This window comes from Apus apus, chromosome 3 (genome assembly GCF_020740795.1).
Source record: "Apus apus isolate bApuApu2 chromosome 3, bApuApu2.pri.cur, whole genome shotgun sequence".
NCBI classification, from domain to species: Eukaryota; Metazoa; Chordata; class Aves; order Apodiformes; family Apodidae; genus Apus; species Apus apus.
The window spans coordinates 57,851,769-57,870,487 of record NC_067284.1 but is presented as its reverse complement, the minus strand read 5'-3'; the positions used below and the strand labels follow the sequence as shown (position 1 = coordinate 57,870,487).

The 18,719-nt window shown below is 45.8% G+C and overlaps 1 protein-coding gene across 2 annotated transcripts in view; it reads right to left on the bottom strand.

The window, feature by feature from the left end:
* The window catches only part of FOXN2 (forkhead box N2), a 35,017-nt gene extending 16,608 nt beyond the window's left edge, over positions 1-18,409 (bottom strand). For both annotated transcript variants that reach the window (XM_051615198.1, XM_051615200.1), the window contains exons 1-2: positions 18,370-18,409; positions 4,323-4,873 (exon numbers count right to left, since the gene is read on the bottom strand). In XM_051615198.1, the coding sequence (XP_051471158.1) occupies positions 4,323-4,859 (537 nt within the window). In that variant the 5' untranslated portion in view covers positions 4,860-4,873; positions 18,370-18,409. The remainder of the gene's footprint in view (positions 1-4,322; positions 4,874-18,369) is intronic.
* Between the last annotated feature and the right edge of the window lie 310 nt (positions 18,410-18,719).

Sequence of the window (18,719 nt, the reverse complement as noted above, 5' to 3'; positions counted from 1 at the left end):
GCTTAACAAAGACACATAGTAGAAAGACAACACAGTCTGAAGTTAGCTACAGGCTTTAGGGGAAAGCTTCAGGCAACTGAAGCTGAAAACACCATAAAAGATACATCCAGCTTTAAAACAAATCGGCACTCTAACCACAGCAACAGAAAGAGACAATCCCATTTCTCCTAGCAAAGACAAAGGCTAAGTGATCCAAAATGCTAAATCATCTTTGGAAGTGACTATTTTATGTCAACAGTGGGGCAACTGTTGATGTGCTAGCTAAAATGTAGATGTACCTTTTGTTTACCATCTACCAAAGTGTCCCCTCAGAGTTAGTGCAGAGCAGCCACCAGACCATTTTGACCCTCCATCTCAAAAGGAGCGGGCAATTCAGTTGTTCGGAGATTATTTATTTTTGGTGTTAACTATCAACTTTTCTGCATCCTTCTAACATTTCTTGTTTGACTTGCAGGATTTTATCTAGCCAAATAGAGAAAATCAGGAAAATAATTTGTGCCTTTTGAAGCGCTGAACTATTTCACAACAACAGTAAGTTCCCAGTCTCCAGCATTCCAGGGCTCCATTATAGCAACATGGGTTGGAAACAAGATGCCCCCTATGGTGCAGCCGTGTCCTTTACCACCACCCAGCCACAGTCCCTCCTCTGCTAGCAGCAAAGTATGACCACTGAGTACCACCAAACCAGTGAGGCAAGCTGAAGGAGTGTCCAAAACAGAGCAACTCAGCCAACACAGGTGGCTCTGGCTCACTGCAGAGGCAGACACATGTCCCCACACTGCAGAAAGCCCTCAGTGAGCTTCAGCCCTGGGCAGTGGCCCTGGATCTACTGGGTATGGGCAGTTCTCTCCAGCTGCTTCCCCTTGACCTAGGTGAACCACTGAAAAATACTGTGCATGTGCATGGAGCTATATTGTATATTCACCTAAAGGTTTGTAGCACTCTCTCCCATCTCTACAGGTTTATAGACAGGACCTGCTCTTTGCCCAAATATTTGAATAGCCACACAGATTGTTTACCACCATGTCTTGTCCAAAAAAAAGGCAAACTCTAAAAGAAGAAAAAACCCCTTCAACACATATCTACCAAAGAAAAAGAGATCTGTTTGAAGATATTCAAGCCCTGTTCCCCCACCCCGACCTCTAGAGGAGACAGTGGCAGGGCCAAACTGATGCTTGATGCAGAGGTGCCACTCCAGTCTTCTTGCACCTTTTCTTCCCAGTGGTATGAATTAATTAAAAAAATGCCCAATCCCACAATTGGAAAAACAAGTCTAGCAAAGAACAGGGAGACTCTTCAGGGCTTCCAACTCCAAAGCAATGTTCACTTCAGGTCCTGCCATGCTGTCTATCGGACACTGCTCCCTCAAATAGAGCAACATCCCCCTGCAGAGCTCTCTCCCCCTCACCTCAAGGCTGCGTGACAGTATTTAAGAAGCAAAGAGCATTAGCAACATCTTCTGAGGATCACTAACCCACAGTCACACCTTCACATCTTTGGGGGCACCAGGGCTGCAGCAGGTATGCTAGAAGGCAAACGGGTATCCCAGCTTTCCATCAGTTTCAGCTCCCAACCACCATTACCAGAAAGCCACTGAAATCTCGTCTCTCTGGATGACTGCAGACATGAGCTCAACTGCAACTCTAATTAGACTTAGGAGCTGAAATACCCTTTCTATCAGAATCACCAAGGCTGGAAAAGACCTTTAAGATCATCAAGCCCAGCTTATGACCTAACATCACCACATCGGCTACACCACGGCACTAAGTGCCACATCCAGCCTTCCTTAAACACATCCAGGGACAGTGCCTCCACCGCTTCCCTGGGCAGTCCATTCTAATGCCTAATCACCCTTTCTGTGAGGAAGAGCTTCCTAACATCCAACCTAATCCCCACCTGCTGCAGCTTCAGGCCATGCCCTCTTGTCTTGTTGCTAGTTGCCTGGGAGAGGAGCCCAGCCCCACCTGACTACAGCCTCCCTTCAGGTAGTTGAAGAGAGTGATAACCTGAAGGAGCTGGGGTTGTTTAGCTTGGAGGAGACTCAGGGGGGACCTTATCACTCCAACTAGCAACAAGACCAGGGTAGGTTTAGGTTGGATAGTAGTAAGTACTTCCTCACAGAGAGGGTGATTAGACATTAGAATGGACTTACCAGGGAAGCGGTGGAGGCACCGTCCCTGGATGTGTTCAAGGAAAGGCTGGATGTGGCACTTAGTGCCATGGTCTAGCCAATGTGGTGGTGTTAGGTCATAATCTGGGTTTGATGATCTTAAAGGTCTTTTCCAGTCTTGGTGATTCTGTAATTCTGTGAAAAATCAGGAGATTCACTTTGAAATGTGAAGTCCAAACCAAAATATTAGTGTTACAGCAAACATGAGGAAGGACTCTTCCTACTCTTGCTGCCAGACCTCCAAGAGATGGCTTCGCAGCTGATGGCTGACAACAATAGCCAGGGAGGTGTCAGAAAGCAGCCTGCCCCAGGATGGGGGGGAGGCACAGACCCACCCCTTCTGTCAAATATTTACACTCTTCCAACATGAGAGCGCATAATCATTTGAAAGGCTTTAAAACCCTTCTTACTCTGACATTACAAAATAAAACATGCTCCTCTCAAGCAACATGCCACAGGCACCTCTGCTTCCACGGCCACCCCAGAGAGAAGAAAGCTGACTATGTACTCCCTTAGAGACACAATTTAGACGCCATTAACAAAGAAAAAAATGGAAGAAAATAGAAAATAACCTTGCCCTCTCAGAGAGGCACCCAGAGGCACTCCTAAACCATGGTTACAGGCAATGCCATGGAGCAAGGCAAGCTCGAAAGCTACAATGACTCACTGCAAGAGGTGACACCTGAGGAGCTCGTCCAAAGGGGTCTGCAGCATTCCTGTCATTCCCCGTGGAGTCTGTGTGCGCCATGGACTTACTTTGCAGGAAAAAATTGGAGCAGTACCCTCACACGGTCCTTTTTTAAGCAGGACAGAGGGTAAAGATTTAACTACTGTGTGTTGGAAAAAGGGAAGCTTTCCAAAGTGCCAGGAGGGGCTTTTCTGGGGTGGTTGTTTGGGTTTTCTTGGTAAATGCAGTTTCTGTTCTTAAGAATTAGAAAGTTCTACAGCAGCATTTCAGTTACTCCATTGCAGCACCCGGAGCCACATTAAAAGCCCATCCCAAAACTCAGAAAGACTCTGCTATGGGGGAGTTACTGGACTTGCCACACAATAGTAAAAAGTGACTTTCAGTCGAGGTTGAGGCAGTCCTTCCTGATGCCCCCTCAGCTCCAGGTCCTCTACCTATAGCAGGAGGCTCTCACACACACCAGGCATTGCACGTATTTTCTGGTAACAAGCCTGTTACCACTTGGGCTGACCTCCAAAGCCCAGGAGACCAGGATTTATTTGTTGACTTTTGGTATGTGGTTTGTTGGTTTAAGTCAGAGGTGGCTCTTTGAGAAATAGGATGGGAAATCAGAGAAAAGGAAAGAAAGTAACTAGTAAAATCATACAAAACAGTACGTGAAAGAATTTGTACAGAAAAAAGTAACCTTGACTTTAAGAAGTGAAGCTTGTGTCTGCACCATGTAGAGACACACACTGATATGTTATGACAGATGTTAAAGAAATACTAAAAGCAAGCATTAAGATGGTTATTCAAAAGCTAGAGCTGTGCTAAGCATAAGAGAAGATCACAGGTGAAAATGTCAGATTAATCTTCTCAACAGCTTTGAGACTGAGCAACCCTCAGCCACGTACATACAGTGTGTCTGCAAGCAAGGGCACCCAGCAGAAGACTGCATCTGCACCCAAATGGGAAACACCCATGCTAGCCAAGCAGGGAGCTGCTTGACACCCCACGATCTCTTCTGCTTCCTGATGCAAAGCCATAGCTGTGCTGGAAAAGCAGGGACAGACGAGCACACCCCAAAATTTCAGCATGGGAAAATAGAGAGAGCACAAGTTTAAGAAGCTTCAGCAAAAAGACATCCTAAGACAGATGCCTGAAATGTCAGCCTGATTATTGCAGGCTAACAAAATTATACATTAAGTGGAAGCAGAGCCCTTTGCAATAGCATGTTAGCTGGGTTTAAAAAGGATGTGTTATAGGTAGCTCTACCTAGGTCAGTACTAAATAACAAAACCAAGAGGCTTCTGTCATCCTGTGATTTGTCAGAAGTGGCATTTCCAAACTATCTCCCGCTGCAAATAAAGTGTTAGAGAACTTGGAGGGGAAAACAATACCAAACAAAAAGTCCTTGAGAACAATAGAGTTTTCTCCATTTCCCTCTGAGTTTCAAACTTGGTCCTCCCTCCTGCCAAGTCTCACCTTGCCATGGCTTCTCTCCACCTTTCGGAAACACTTGTTCAAGGAAAGGTTGTGTCGGACTGAGTTCTTCCAGCCAGTGGGTGCTGTGGCAAAGTAAGGGAAGCGCTCCAGGATCCAGCTGTAGATTTCTTTCACTGGCAAGCTCTTGTTGGGGGAATGCTCAATCGCCATGTAAATGAGAAGGCTGAAAGAATAAGGGGGTTTGGAAGTGGAGGATTTTTTTTCAGGGTTCTGGTAGCAAGACGGCGAGAAGGATGGCACACTGTCACCCTCAATGTCATATAAGGGGCTAACGATGGGAAGACCCTCAGTTCCGAGGCTGAAGTTTGTTAGAAGATTAGTACTTTCATGAAGCCAGTTCAAATTTGTGAGCTCGTCATCTGACGAATCTCTGTCCACCACAGTGGCCTTTGGCCTCCCAGCATCACCTGTATCAGGCAAGCTTCCCATTCCATGACACTGCCGTAGTCCTGCAGCTTTTTCTGCTCCTGGCGTTTCAGCTTTCTTATCTGGAGTCATTCCAGTGACTGGACCCATTTAGCTTTACTGGTCTGTAACAAAGGAGATGGTCAGAAATCAACACAAACCTTCAAAGTCACATTCAGAGACAGTCCACCAAGCTCACAAGCAGGGCTGTACCATCCACACACTGTGCAAGAATACTGTGGTCACTAATGAGAGTCCCCCCAGTAATCTCAGGAGCACGTGTTAACTCCTTCCAGTTGATAACCAGAACTTAGGGTAAGTACTTGGAAACTGCTGTATCTACCCTGAAACACCAATATGGACACAGAAATACTGGCTATTTTGATGTCAACATCTGAAATCTGCAAAAGACCCTAACATGTAAAATTTAATCCATTCAGCTCTCACATTTTAACTTTGTTATATTACTATATTGTAAATTGACCCTACTTATAAGCATTTGCCATTGGTGCCCAAAATGCAAAAAAAAAAAAAATAATAAGTTGCAAATCTTAAATCAGTGTAAAGCGAAGGTGTGGTCTCAGTGCAAATGAAGTCTTTAGAAGTCACAGCCATTCCCAAGTGCTGCCTCCTGTTTCCATCAGGGAAAGATCTGGCCAGCCCATTGGTTCATCATCTGGGGCCCGCAGAGCTGCCCAGGTCCAAAAGACCTGCTCTAACAATGGCTCTCCTGCAGAGCATAAGGTGGTGAGACCAGCTCTCAGCAGGAAAGGACCATCTGCTGGGGTGGCACCTCAGACCTGTTGCAGCAGTAAGGGCTGACTATTTGCTTTGAATTTTTACCTAAATGAAAAAAAATATAAAATTACATCTATTTAAAACTACCACCCAGAATGCATGGTCTAACAGGCTACCCATGCTTTAAGAGGCATTACACTAACAAAAAGCACCTTCTTGCTCACAGTTTTCAAAGGTATCATTATCTAGCAAACTATGTTATGCTAAGAGCTATTTTTTTTTCTGCTGGTGTGACCATGTCAGTTTCACTGTACCTACAGCTTTGGCTAACATGACTGTACCAGAAATACAGGCTGATAAAACTGCTCTAAGAATGTGTATATATGTACATACACATACATACAGAGGCTATACCAGCCCACTATAAACATAAAGGCACTCCAACTATGGATGCAGTACACCAGCAAACCTGAGGTACACATTAACTGAAAAAAACCCACCAAAACCAACCAACCAAACCCCCAAAAGCCCCCAACCAACCAACACCAAGCAAAAAAACACCCATATGACAAAAAAACCCCCACAAAATCAACCAAAAACCCCAAATATAAAAAATCTAAACCAACCCAGTTCCATCTCCCAGTACATGTGCTATCATTCTGGTTTCAGGCTCCAGCTCCTACTGCAAGAGCTTCATTGCAAGACTATGACAGGTTCCATATCATATCTCACCAAACAGCTCCATGCAGTTACTGGATATTTCCTTAACAACAGTTTTTTAGTAAACACGTGGCTTTGCATACTTGCATCTTCTCCGACTAAGCGGAGACAAGAAGTTGGCCAGCTTGCGTAAATGGTGTAGCTGTCCCATCTACAAAACCACAGTGGTTCCATCTCCATCCTGACCACCTCGCTGTGTCCACACAATTCCGCTGCCCAGCCTGCCTGGAGATGCATCTGCCCAGCCTCCTTATTTTGGAGGAGGGGAGCGATGTGCATGATGGAGGCATGATGAGGTGAGACAGAAAGGCCCCAGGATACATCCATTTTATGTTCCCCAACAGGAGCCAGAGTCCTGACAGCCCCTGCCTGATGTCAGGCAGACATGGGGTACTGAATTTGTACCTCCCCCAGAAAACACACTGGGTTTCCCACGAGCAATTTCTTCTCCTCTCTTCATCTGCTCATACACTTATGCATCAGCTATTGCAAAGCTGTTTTGGCAGTAACACCTGCACCTGTGCTTACCAGTACTGGAAAGCATCCCCAAATTTTCTATTCAACTGCAGGGACTGGCGTGATTAACTACCAGCTCAGTCATTAAAAAAAAAAAAAAAAAAAAATTAAAGCAAAGTGAACAACTCAAATAACCGATCAAAAATAGCTTTGCATCTCCCCCAAGCCATCAGAACAGATTTATATCAGCAGTCAGTGATTGCTGGCTTGAAAAACAGTGATATATACATATGCTTTTGTCACTTTTTCAATCCTTTCTTAAATCAAAACACAAACAAAGAGCTAGTGATAAAATTAATACACTGAGATGAACCCCAATTCTGCTGCAACATAAGTTGTGTGGTTTTCCTTATAATTATTAACTCTACCTCCTTGTTCAGCACCTCTTTAGCCAGCTACATACTATCTTACACCTCTCTGTCATGTATTAGTAATTTTAGCACTGGGTTCAAGTTGCATGGAATATCCCTTTGCAAATCTTCAGTCAGCACAGCAGATCAAAAACATGCACACACACACATGCACGTTTTAGGTCACGATGTTTACCCCTTTGGTGAAATGGGGCAAATAAAATCTGATTTACATAAAAAATATGGCCTGGATACACTCAAAGTGTTCTCAAAAATACAGGGGAAATAAAAACATATTAACTTATTAAACTGGCAGTTAAAATCAGGTAGGTTGTGTGGTGTCAATGCACTATTTGTACACTATTTCATGTTAGCAGAGAATTATTAGAATAATTAATACCCTACATTAAAAAATATTTGCAAAAACCGTACTTACAGTAAATAATATAGGCTAGTGTCATGTTTCTCTTAGTAGATGCATTACCAAAAAAATCACATCTCATCTTACCTTCCTAGTGCCTCGTTCACCATCTTACACATCTTCTACATGAACACATCAGCAGAAATGAAAATGTGTTTTTCTAGAAAGCTACACAGGCCATTATTAGACTATTCTGGTCTAATAAAAAAAAAAAATCATAGTTCCATAACTACATGACTAACTGCAGTTTTCAGAGGGTGTTCTCCATTGGGCTGAACTGCATCAAGGATAACTTAAATATAGAAACAGCAGAGTATGCAACAGAACAGTTATTTTAATAAAGTAGTACTTAACTCCATTGCAATCGCAATAACAAGTTGGTAACACTGAGGACCATCCACTGGTAATTTTGGTGCTGCTGGTTTTCCTAGACAGCATAATCTCAGCCCCAATTATATAGCGTGTCTTATACCATGCTAATCTACCCTTGCTTTGCTTGATCTCAGAATATTGTAACTTCTAATTCTGTCCAGTTTACTGTGGCCTCCTGATGCATCACTCTGAAGAAGAAACCAACACTGGCAGCCTTCCTACTGCAAAGGACTGCAAAGCAATCAAAAGGTCACCCTTCCCCTTGACAAAGATCAACCACCTAAGCTCCAAGGGGTACCCCACAGATGGGCTCAGTAACAGACACGTTTATGTCTGTCTCACTTCTCAAGCACTCAAGGGTCATGTGGATCACACAATCTCCTCACCTGCTAAGCACCCAAGCCCCATAGGACCATCTCTAACTACTCAGCTGAGACAGCACTGCTTTCTGCCTGTAGCAGCCTGGTGGGGGGCAGGAGGAGTGCCACTGCAGTGTATCTGAAGGCACACAAGTAATCAGCTTGCGTGCTCTCCAAAGCCCCTTATTCATTCATACAGACCCTTAATGACATCCAAAACTCACAACTTCTTTTTTCTCCATGTGTGCTCTGCTTGGCCATAAGCAGAAGGGACTATGAGAACAAATCTTCAAAGCTGTAGTTTTCCATACTACCACGTCCAATATTTGGGGTTTAGTATTTTATATAGGTCATGCGATTCACCAAAATTGTCTTTGCTGTAAGCTAGCAGGGTTTTGTGGACAGGGATGACCAAGAAGGACCACCGTAAGAGCAAGGAGAACAGACTGTGTGAAGAAAAGACACAGTGCAGATGTCATGATAAAATTGTATACATTTGGACTTTCAGGTTTTTTTCCTATTGTTTCTCATGGTTTCCAGCTAGAAGGATTGATGCAAACAAGGTTAGAGGTGGCCACTAGGACTTGCTCTCCACAGTGCTCCCAGCCAAGCTAAACTAGCAGCACCAATGTGGAACAGGGAGAGAGGGGAGAGGGAAACCTAGCAGAAAGGCAAGGTTAAGAGTGTACATGAGCGTTGCCAGGCCACAAAGTGAAATTTATCTTCCACTCCTTTATTCCCTTACTGCCACCTTCCCTGCCTCTTCAGCTACTCCAGAGGCAGAAAAAGCCTTGCAAGGAAACAATCTCCAAATGACAAGCACCTGCTCAGCAGCTGAGACAGGCTCTCTGTCCCTCTCCTTCAGCTCTCCCCCAGCCACTTCGTACCACAGGGGGATGGCAGATGGCAACCATTGAACTGACCTCTCCGGCTGGCACGTTTAATGCCCAGAGACTCACAGCAATTTCCATGGGGACAGCCCAGCCTTGCAGGCAGAGCAGGAAGGCAATCTCCAGCCAGGAAAATGCAGAAATATCAGTCTGTAAGCACACCTCTGAAAAATGTGCAATGGTTTACACTCTGTCCCACATGCTTTGCCATACCAATAAGTACACAGTAACACATCACACTGCTGTTAATTAGTATTAACACTTGCAACTGAAAGCAGAAGTATTCAAAGCTTAAAAGCACCATGCATCCAAATCCTAAGAAACTGAAGCATCAATCTCCTTCAGCACCTTCAGAATAAAAGCCAATCAACACATCTGCTCCTCAGAAGTACTGCAGTACTGTGCATGTTATTTTGCATGGCAATGATAGACAGAGGACTATGATTCTAGGGTAACAAGATTAAAAGCATGCCAAGTCAATTGAAGTTGCTCAAATAAAAGTTAGGGCACATCAGAAATTAGGTGACAGAGAAAATCCTCTTTCCAGCAGTTTTGTGATTCTTGGCATCGCTAGAGTGCACGGAAAAGCCAGGAGAGGAGCTCCCTTCCAACAAATGCCTGTCCTGCACCCTAAGCCCAGTGAAGTCCTGCATTTCCAGACCACTTGCTACCAGGACAGCGCAGCCCAGGTCTGAAGGGGCTGATTAAGAAAGACTGCATGGGTCTTTAGGTGACAGTCAGGTTCAGAGAAGCCCTAACAGACCCAACAAGGAGATTCAATGTCACAAGACAAGACAGTATTTTATGCAATCTTCTTTCAAACTCACTGAAGAGGTAAGTTTGGGAATGATTATGGAGACTGTAAGTTCCTCAGCCTAGTAGAGCATATCTGGGGTTAAACCAGGTTTGCACACCCCATTTACATCTCCAGCTACAACTTCATTTTGACAGACCTTAAGCACCAATACGTGTTGTTACTACAGAAGTGAATGGTTTCATGCTTGAGAATTTTATGAAGACAAAGCTGCTTCAACCTAAGGCCAACTGTTCAACACCACTGGAAGATCACTTGCGCATATCCTCAGGCAAGCAGAGAAACCTCCTTTTTTTGCAGCAGCCCTTCTTGACAAAGGCTAAGCTCCAGCAGACTCCAGGTCCACAAATGAAGATATAGCAGATACCTTCATCCCACCAAAAGTGACCTTCTCCAAAACCTAGCATCACTGCAGGTAACGGTGAACAGTCATTTTATTACTATGGTCACCATACCTGGACTCACCAACCGAGCAAGAAAAAAATCAGCCTTTTTGTTAAGAGATGCCACAGCCTCATCTGTACCAAGTTAGTGCAACAAGGTCAGGGAACACAACCTTCATTACAGAACTGGGGCATCAGTGTACTCCACACACAACTTAAGTACTAACATATACAGGCTCCGAGTGTGTATTTTAAAAGATGGGCATGAGTTTTCATGTGCAATAGCAAACTCTTCTATTGATATTTCCTATTCCCCTTGCATTTACAGGAAGCATACTGACACCAGGGACTGTTTCTTGACTTAAATACCATCAGTGTAGGTATTTTGTTGTTAAAACAGCCCAAGAATTACACCAAAAAATGTCACTGCTGGCCTACACAAGTTTAAGATAAACTTCCAGGCCAGCATGCGTGTGGCACAGGACCACAAACAAGTTTTTGTGTTAGAAGGAAGAGCAACAAAAGTATCTTGGCTCAGCTAGTGAAAGCCCATTGATAAAAAGGACCACATCTGCTTGACCAGGGGGTGTTAAAAGCCTGACACCAGACCATTTCCCCCCCTATTAATTTAACATTCCCCCCATCCCTCATCTTCATCTGGGGCTGCCCTGCTCCAACCCCTGCCCACCTCACACAGAGGTCAGCCTGAAATTCCCCCTGCCCACCCCTGCAAAAAGCCTAGATTTGATTACAACAATATATGATGTCACGTATCCAAGACAACTAAAGGCATTACGGTCTCCCGGGAACAAAACCACCTCTCAGTCATAGATTCCGGTGAGCTGGTACCTGTTGTCTGGGGAGGAGAAGAGAGGGTAGCTGTACTCCCCAATAGAAAAGGCACCCAGAGATGTTCCCCATGGGCAGTACCTACAGCTGGGGGGAGAGGGCTGGCCTTCCCACATATCTTGGCTTGTAAGGGTGAGGAGAATTAAAAGTAATTATTTAAAAACCTATTAAAAAGGCAGTTACTGACTTCTCAAAGCCAGTCTGAAAAAAAACCCCAACAAACAAACCAAAGACTGGACAAGCCATAAGCTTGGGGGTTTCTTTTAACCTTGGAACCAGTAGGTTCAAAGAAGAGAGGGTTTCCAGGTATTTGCTGAAACACTTCAAGCCTCTCTGTCAAAGGTTTAAGGCTGGGCTGGCTAGGACAACAGATGCTCTCTATTAACCCTTTTCCCTCCCCAGAAGCAAAAGAGAGAAAGGGAGAGAGACTTATTAGCTGGGAAAAAAAAATTAAAACAACTTTAATGAAACAGTAACTATGAAAAAAAAAGGTATAAAATATTAATGGGAAAATAATGAAATATATACAAAACCAATATCAAGCTCCCCAGATGGCAATCACTTCACCACTGATGCTGCAGCACAGGCACTGGGGAAGTCCCAGACTGGACTCAGCACCATGGGGTGCTGGATGGGAACTGGACTCAATAACGTAGAGATCAGGATTAAAGGCAGAACAATGCACAGAGTCCTCCTAGGACACCAGCCATGGAAGAAGAGCACCTGACCCTCGTAATCCTTCAGCTTTATACTAAGCATGACATGTATTGGATGGAATACATTACTGGTCAGTTTCGGGTCACCTGTCTTGTCTGCTCCTCCCTGCAGATGTGACCCTTTTATGCCCTTTCACTTACAGCACCTAAGAAATTTAGCAGTGACCTTGCTTTCTATAGGAATAAGTATAAGCAAGAGCCTTCCTGCATAACATGCATACCATTACCTCTGCAATAACTATAAACATCAAGAATTGTCAATTCTCGAAGCAGACACTGTCTGAAAAATATGTCATTAACTTCAGAAAGTGCAATCACTAAGAAGAGACTCAACTGAAAAGAGAAATTATTGGAATAATTGGTTCCGTCCTAGTTCAAACCAGGACACATCTGAGACCTAATCTGTATGAAAAAAGTTTTCATATTTTTACTAAGTACACATATAGACACAAACAAGTGGGTTTTCTGACTGAAATAAACATCCAAAACAAAAACAGTATGTCAACTCATGGACAGGCCCAGACCCCAGTCCAGACTCTATGCATGGCCTCTGGCCCTCTGGGTCATTTATTCCAGCACTGCCTGAGGGAACTTGGAAATCATGAAGCCAAAGGCTACAGTCACTGCTGAACAGGTCCCTGTGCTTCAGATTTAACACATGCACATTAAAACATTCTGAGAAATCAGGAAGTGAAAAAAACAAACACAAAACAAAAAATACACACCCCATCAGTGAAAACTAAACCATTAAGAAAACCCCTTGAATCCCTCAGTGTCAAAGAAAGGCAGGTGGGAGGTCATGGGGAAAGTGCTTTTTAGAAAAATGCTTCAACACTAGCTTTCCAAATATGCCTTCAGGTCACGTTCCTTAAATTCAGTACTTGCTTGTACCAATTTACCAACATGAGAAAACATAATGATCTCTTTTCCATCCAGCTTTTCTTCCTTCTTCAGCCTTAAAGGACCAGAACTCCTGATTTTCAGCTGAAACCCAACAACTTTAAGCTTTACCCCAAGTGACCCTTCTGCAAGATCTAATCTAAAGGCAACATCAGAGCTGTAGCACAAAGCCACCAACATGTTACCAGTGACTTTGCAATGATGAAGCTGTCACCGATTGCTATTCCCCAGCTCCTGCTCCCAAAGTACAAGTTTTACTCCAGAGCCTCGGGAACAGAAAAGCCAATGCTCTTCACTGAGCTGACCTCCTCGGCCAACTTGGTCTTAGTTTTTCTCCAAACTTGGCTGTTTCAAAATTATATCAGAATCATCCCGCTGCTCATAATGGCTATGGCATAAAGTTATATTTTTTTCTATATGGTGAGCCCACACCGGAACAACTGGACCGAGCAGGTTTCTTGTATAGAAAAATAGCTTAATCTTGCAGGATCTGTATATTAAGGTTCACCTTCAGATGGAAGGCTATAGAAGATACTAATACTAGCTTTTCTAAACAGGGAAGAAAGGCACCTGTGCTAGTAAAACTAAGCCATCAAAATACAAAATGCCATCTGACACTTCTCATATGGCAAGGTCAAAAGCCCCAAAGCATACTAGCTCATACTTTTGACTAAGCAACTTTCCTAAAGCAAACCGATAACTGGTCTGGTGATGGTCCTCACAGGCCAGAGGATGAGGAATAAGCAACTGCTGCTGCTGCTGCTTGACAGCAAGCTTCCCAGCTTCCACTCACTCAGCTTTACTTTGCGCAACTTTTACAGTTGCTGAGCTCACTCCACATCCATTAATTAGCTTTAAGGTGACCATACGCTTGCACCAAATCTAAGAACAATGCAATTCAGTGAGACTGTTAAAAAGAAAGCAAGCAGGAGCCGCATGTGAATCGGGAAACTAGAGGTAGTTATAAACTGCAAGACAGGAAGGCACTGAAAATAGTCAGAGAGAAGAAACAAAGCCTGAGTGTGGTACCAAAACAAGCCGCTACAGGAGATGGGGTTTGGGAATACATCCAGTCACACATCACCATGTCCACAGTAAAATTATGATGGCGATTCATACAACGCACACTGGTGGGACGCCCAGATGCATAAACAAAAGAACAGGAGGACTGAGTAGCATCACCTACATACCACCCACCCAGTGCTCAACAGATGGAAAATGTGGTCACACTGATGAGGTCAAAGGCACCTGATGCTGCCATTCAAAGGCACATCAAGGTGTGTGGCTCTATGGCTCTAAGGCAGAGGCTAGGTCTGTCACCAGTCACAGGGGAAGGCCTGCACACGGCCATCAACCCCACAGCTGGAGGCTGTAGACCTGCTCCTGACCCAGGCCTGCCTTTCAAAGCCACCCCACCAGCAAGTTCAGCCACCTCAGACCACAAATGCCATCCTGTGAGGCAGCCCACATACATGGGTACTGCTGACCCAAGTAAATCCTATTAGGATTTTCTGGTGGTGGGAACAGGGTGAAAACATTCTCAGTTTACAATCTAATCCTCACAGAAGGTGCAGAAGAGCAGGAGTGGGGGATGATTTCTGCAGCAGCAGTAGTCAATTTAATGGCATCCCTAACATGCCCTAACCTTGGAGGAAAAGCTAGGGAGCTCCAAGTCTAGTTTGAATATAACAGAAAAGAACTTGAACACGCTAGGGGTAAAAAAAACAAACATAAAAGTAAAAAATACACATAATTGACTTTTGGTATAAATGTTCTTCTTTGCACAAATTCCAGGCTTCTCTTGAATGGTCCTCACACACAAGCAACCATTTGGTCACACAGGTATTTCTACCCCAGACACAACAGCTAGTCTCCCAGTTGCCAGCCACGCAGACCTCCAGGCACTCATCACTGAGAAGCACTCAGCAGCACTCTCCAAAAGTGAGTGTAACCCAACCGTCGTGCTTCTGCAGCCATAAGAGTTCTACAGGGTGGAGGCAGAATAGCTAGGGTCATAAAGACACTGGCTGGCATCAGACATCACTTTTTCCATATGATGTAATTTATTACCAAAGCACAGGCAAGCTGTCTCAAACTTGAGGCCTTGAATTGTATTTCACAAGTACCCAGGAGCATCGCTGTGTGCTTTTACCCAACACGGTGAGGGTGGGATGGAGAGTTCATCATCACACAGCATGCACTAAGTCAGAAAGCACACGTAACGCAACAGGGAAAAAATAAAATCACACATAAATTTCCAGCCAGAAAAGAAGTGCAGAAGCATCTCAGGTTTTTCTTGAAGACACCCTTTTAATCTCAGAGTGTCTTCCCTGGGAGCCAAGGAAGCTGCTGGATCTGGGAAGGGACACCACACCCTGAAAGAGACCCTTTCATTTGCTGTGCTGGGATGTGGACACGGTTTGCAGTCTGCAAGCATGCACTTGTTGAGAGACAGAGCCGTGTGCTGAAGTGAGTCACCCAGCGCCGCTGACAGCAGCGTCTCAGCGCAGGAAGTTGCCCAACACCATTTCAGTTGTCAAGTGAGCGGTGAGGCACACGCGCAAGGATGAGGCACCCGCTGCCTCCATCTACTTCCTTCAAAAAGGTTACAATCAATGCAGTGACATCCTATATACACCTCATTAACAGGAGAGGGAGCAACAGCAACAACCATAAAAAGGAAAACTCAAGAAGCCAGATGGAATGAAATGGGCAGAATTTACACCTGTTCTAAAAGGTAGAGAGTATGCATCTGTATTGCTCACAGCCTTTACTTATGGGGACTAAAGGCTGCTCTGCATTCATTTACAGCCAGGAAAGGAAAGCTGTATTTTACACAGCTCATTCTGCACCACAGCAGTGTGGTAAGTCTATCCCATGGAAGTGAATGGCCTAAGAGATGCACAGCAGCAGTGACTGTGGGCCCACCATCACTCCTCTCAACAATCCTACTGTCACCCCACTAGCTATAATCGCGCTGTCTGGCTCGTTCTGATAAAGTAACACAAACTTGTATTTGGAAAAAAATCTTCTGAGTGCCTGGGATATTTCTTGCTGCAAATAAGAGTTCCTTTTAACCCCAATGAGAAGCTAAGGAACAAAGATGGGGGAAGAAGGTGGAATTACAACCCTAGGGAAAGCAGCTCCAGAGCTTCCACTGTTTATATGGGAACCGATGCTTTCATGGAAGAACTGCATTGCTTTCTCATCAGTTAAAACTAATCTATACAAAGATCTTCAGGTGCCAAACTGTCTCGCTCACCAAAAAAATTTGGCTTCACTCAATGTGTCAAGTTTTGAAGCCGACTGCATTGAGAGAGCACAGCCTACGGTTAATAAGCCTCCGTCTTTCCCAGGCACTACAGTCCTTCACCAGGCAGTCCTTTTCTAGTCCAACAGGACCATTACACATCCCTGTATCTGCTCCATTACTTACTGGACTGGCACATCCTGACACTGAGATAGTTGCTGGCAACGCTGGCATCTTCCATCCCAAGCTCCCTGGAGGACACAGGAAGGCTTCTTAAGCAGGAAACCTATGGCGATCGGAGCTGCTGAGGCAGCACACTTGGTGTCCATTTTGGATTAAAAAAACCAAAACAACCTTACATCTGGGCTGAGCATTCTGTCAAGCTTTTGGAGTACAGCCTCGGTGGCAACACCCAAAGAATTCACAACTTCATCCTCTGGGCAAGACAATGGAGATATCAACCATGTTTTTTCCCAGCAAGGTGCCCAGAAGCCTTCAGGGCCTCACTCCTAAAGCAATACAGCGTCCATGCCTCCAGCCCTCAGCAGCTCAGGGCTTATGGAGCATTTGGGGTGGGGAGGAAAAATACTAAGAGCACCAAAAGGTCCTGTATATTTCTTAGGCAACTTAAACATACAAAGCGAGAATTACCATCTCCTCACTACTTCTACAAAACTCAAGTCACGCAGCTGGACAGAGTGAGCCCTGGCAGCAGCTGAACCGCTGCAACTGAACTCAGAAATAACATACCCCAGCACTCGGTTCATCGGCTCAAGCTCTGTGCCACATTAATTGCTACTATATAGCTTTCAGTTCAGAGCTGGTATGTCCAGCTGTCTTCCTCAGAGCTTGGGAAATGTCAGTGGGCACCTGCCAAGAAAAAAATGAACTGCAAACTAGTTCAAGTTTTCTAGGTTCATTTATCTTGCATAGATGTAGCATCAGAACAGACTTTTAGGAGGTAAAAGACCTCAAACCAAGAAACACAACAGATGTGATTTGCACGTTGATACCTTGCAATGCACCCGTTACCAAACTCCATCTAACTGCAAGTCCACCAATAACAAGATTTGGAATGTGTGTGTGTATATATATGTAGTATGTTATATACAAAATTATCCTGATTTCACAGGTTACCCACAAACCTAATCAAGTTACCTTCACAGCATTCGAGTCCAACGTAATTCCGCATTTTTAACTTTACGTATAAAATCCACCCTGAGGCAGGCACCAAGATGGAGAGATGAGTTAACTGGGCCCTTCTCAAGGTTACTCCTTATTCTCTGGTTTTACTCTTTGTTCTCTTTATTCTTTGTTTGGGCCTTGTCAGAATCCAAACCTTTATGAACGGAAGCCAGCTTCTGCTCCCACATCAACTGGGAGAGCGGGAGGATTTGTGTGTCCAAGCAGGATGAAGCCAGGTGGGCAGTCGGGTGTTGCTCCTCAGACTCCACCGTACTTCCCTGCTCAACTCCACCAAAAAAAAGCCCCCCAAAAAGCCGGGAAACTCCAAAGGACCACGTGCAGAGCCCAGCCTTGCTGTGTTCCAGCGGGAACCCTGTGAGGCGTCTTCCCGCTTCCCCCCTCACCTCGGTAAACCACACGCCCTTCGCACACACCTGTAGGGGTTTCCCACCGATTTGGGGAAAACGGGCAGCGCCGAAATAACGCCAAAAAGAAGTGTTTACTTGGTTAAATAAAGCGCTGGAGGGTTAACCCGGCGGCGAGGGGCACGGCGGGGACCCTGCTTCCGTCACCTCCGAGGGAAGCGCGTAAAGAAGCGCGGGCCTCTGTTGCCGCGGGAGGTCACCCGCGTAAAACGCGCGGACAGACGGGATCTCCCTGGGGAGGAGGAGCTGCGGGGAAGGGGGGAGGGTGGCCCCGCTCCCGGCACTGTGACCCGCGGAAGGGTCCCCACCCGGCGCGCTCACCCCCCTCGCCACGCACCGTCTTCGAGACCGGGCGAAGAGGAAAAGCCGCTGCCGCGCGTTTTCCCCACAGGAGGGGAAAGGAAGGGAGGGGAAGGGAGGTCAGGGGGACCCTCGCTTCTTCGCCTCCACGCGTGCAGGGCACCGGCCACCCCCCCTGGCACCCGCGGGACCCGCCGCCCGGCTGCCCGCGCTTTCCCATTCCCCCCCATGAAACCCTGAAAACAAAACTAAACTAAAAAAAAAACCAAACAAACAAAAAAAAACACCCAACCTCAAAACCCGAAAACCTCAAAAACGAAAGGAACAAAAAAAAAAAAAGGAGGGGGAAGCAACACAAACAACAGGCGTGGGGAGGAGGGAGTGACTTGGGGGGGGGGAGGGAAAGGGGGGGAGAATCGCCGGCTCCACTCACCGCGGTCATGAAGCCGTGTGGCCGGCAGCGCGGACACAATATGGCAGCGGGGGGATGTGTCAGGGAGCAGCTGCTCCCTGCGCAGCGGCGGCGGCACCGCCCTCCCTGCCTCCCCATGGCAACCGGGAACAACCCACCCCCCCCCCCGGCACGCACACACACACACACACACACACACGCACACACACCCGCCTCCTCCCGCCGGCACCGCCTCCCGGCACCGCCCCGTGGGGCCCGGGGGGGCGGTGCGCGCTGCCATCGGCTTCCAAGGCTCCTCGTCCCGTCCCGAGCATCCTCTTCGGCTGGGAAAAGTTCGCATTTCCCCCCCGTAATTCCCCACCCTCCGCAAA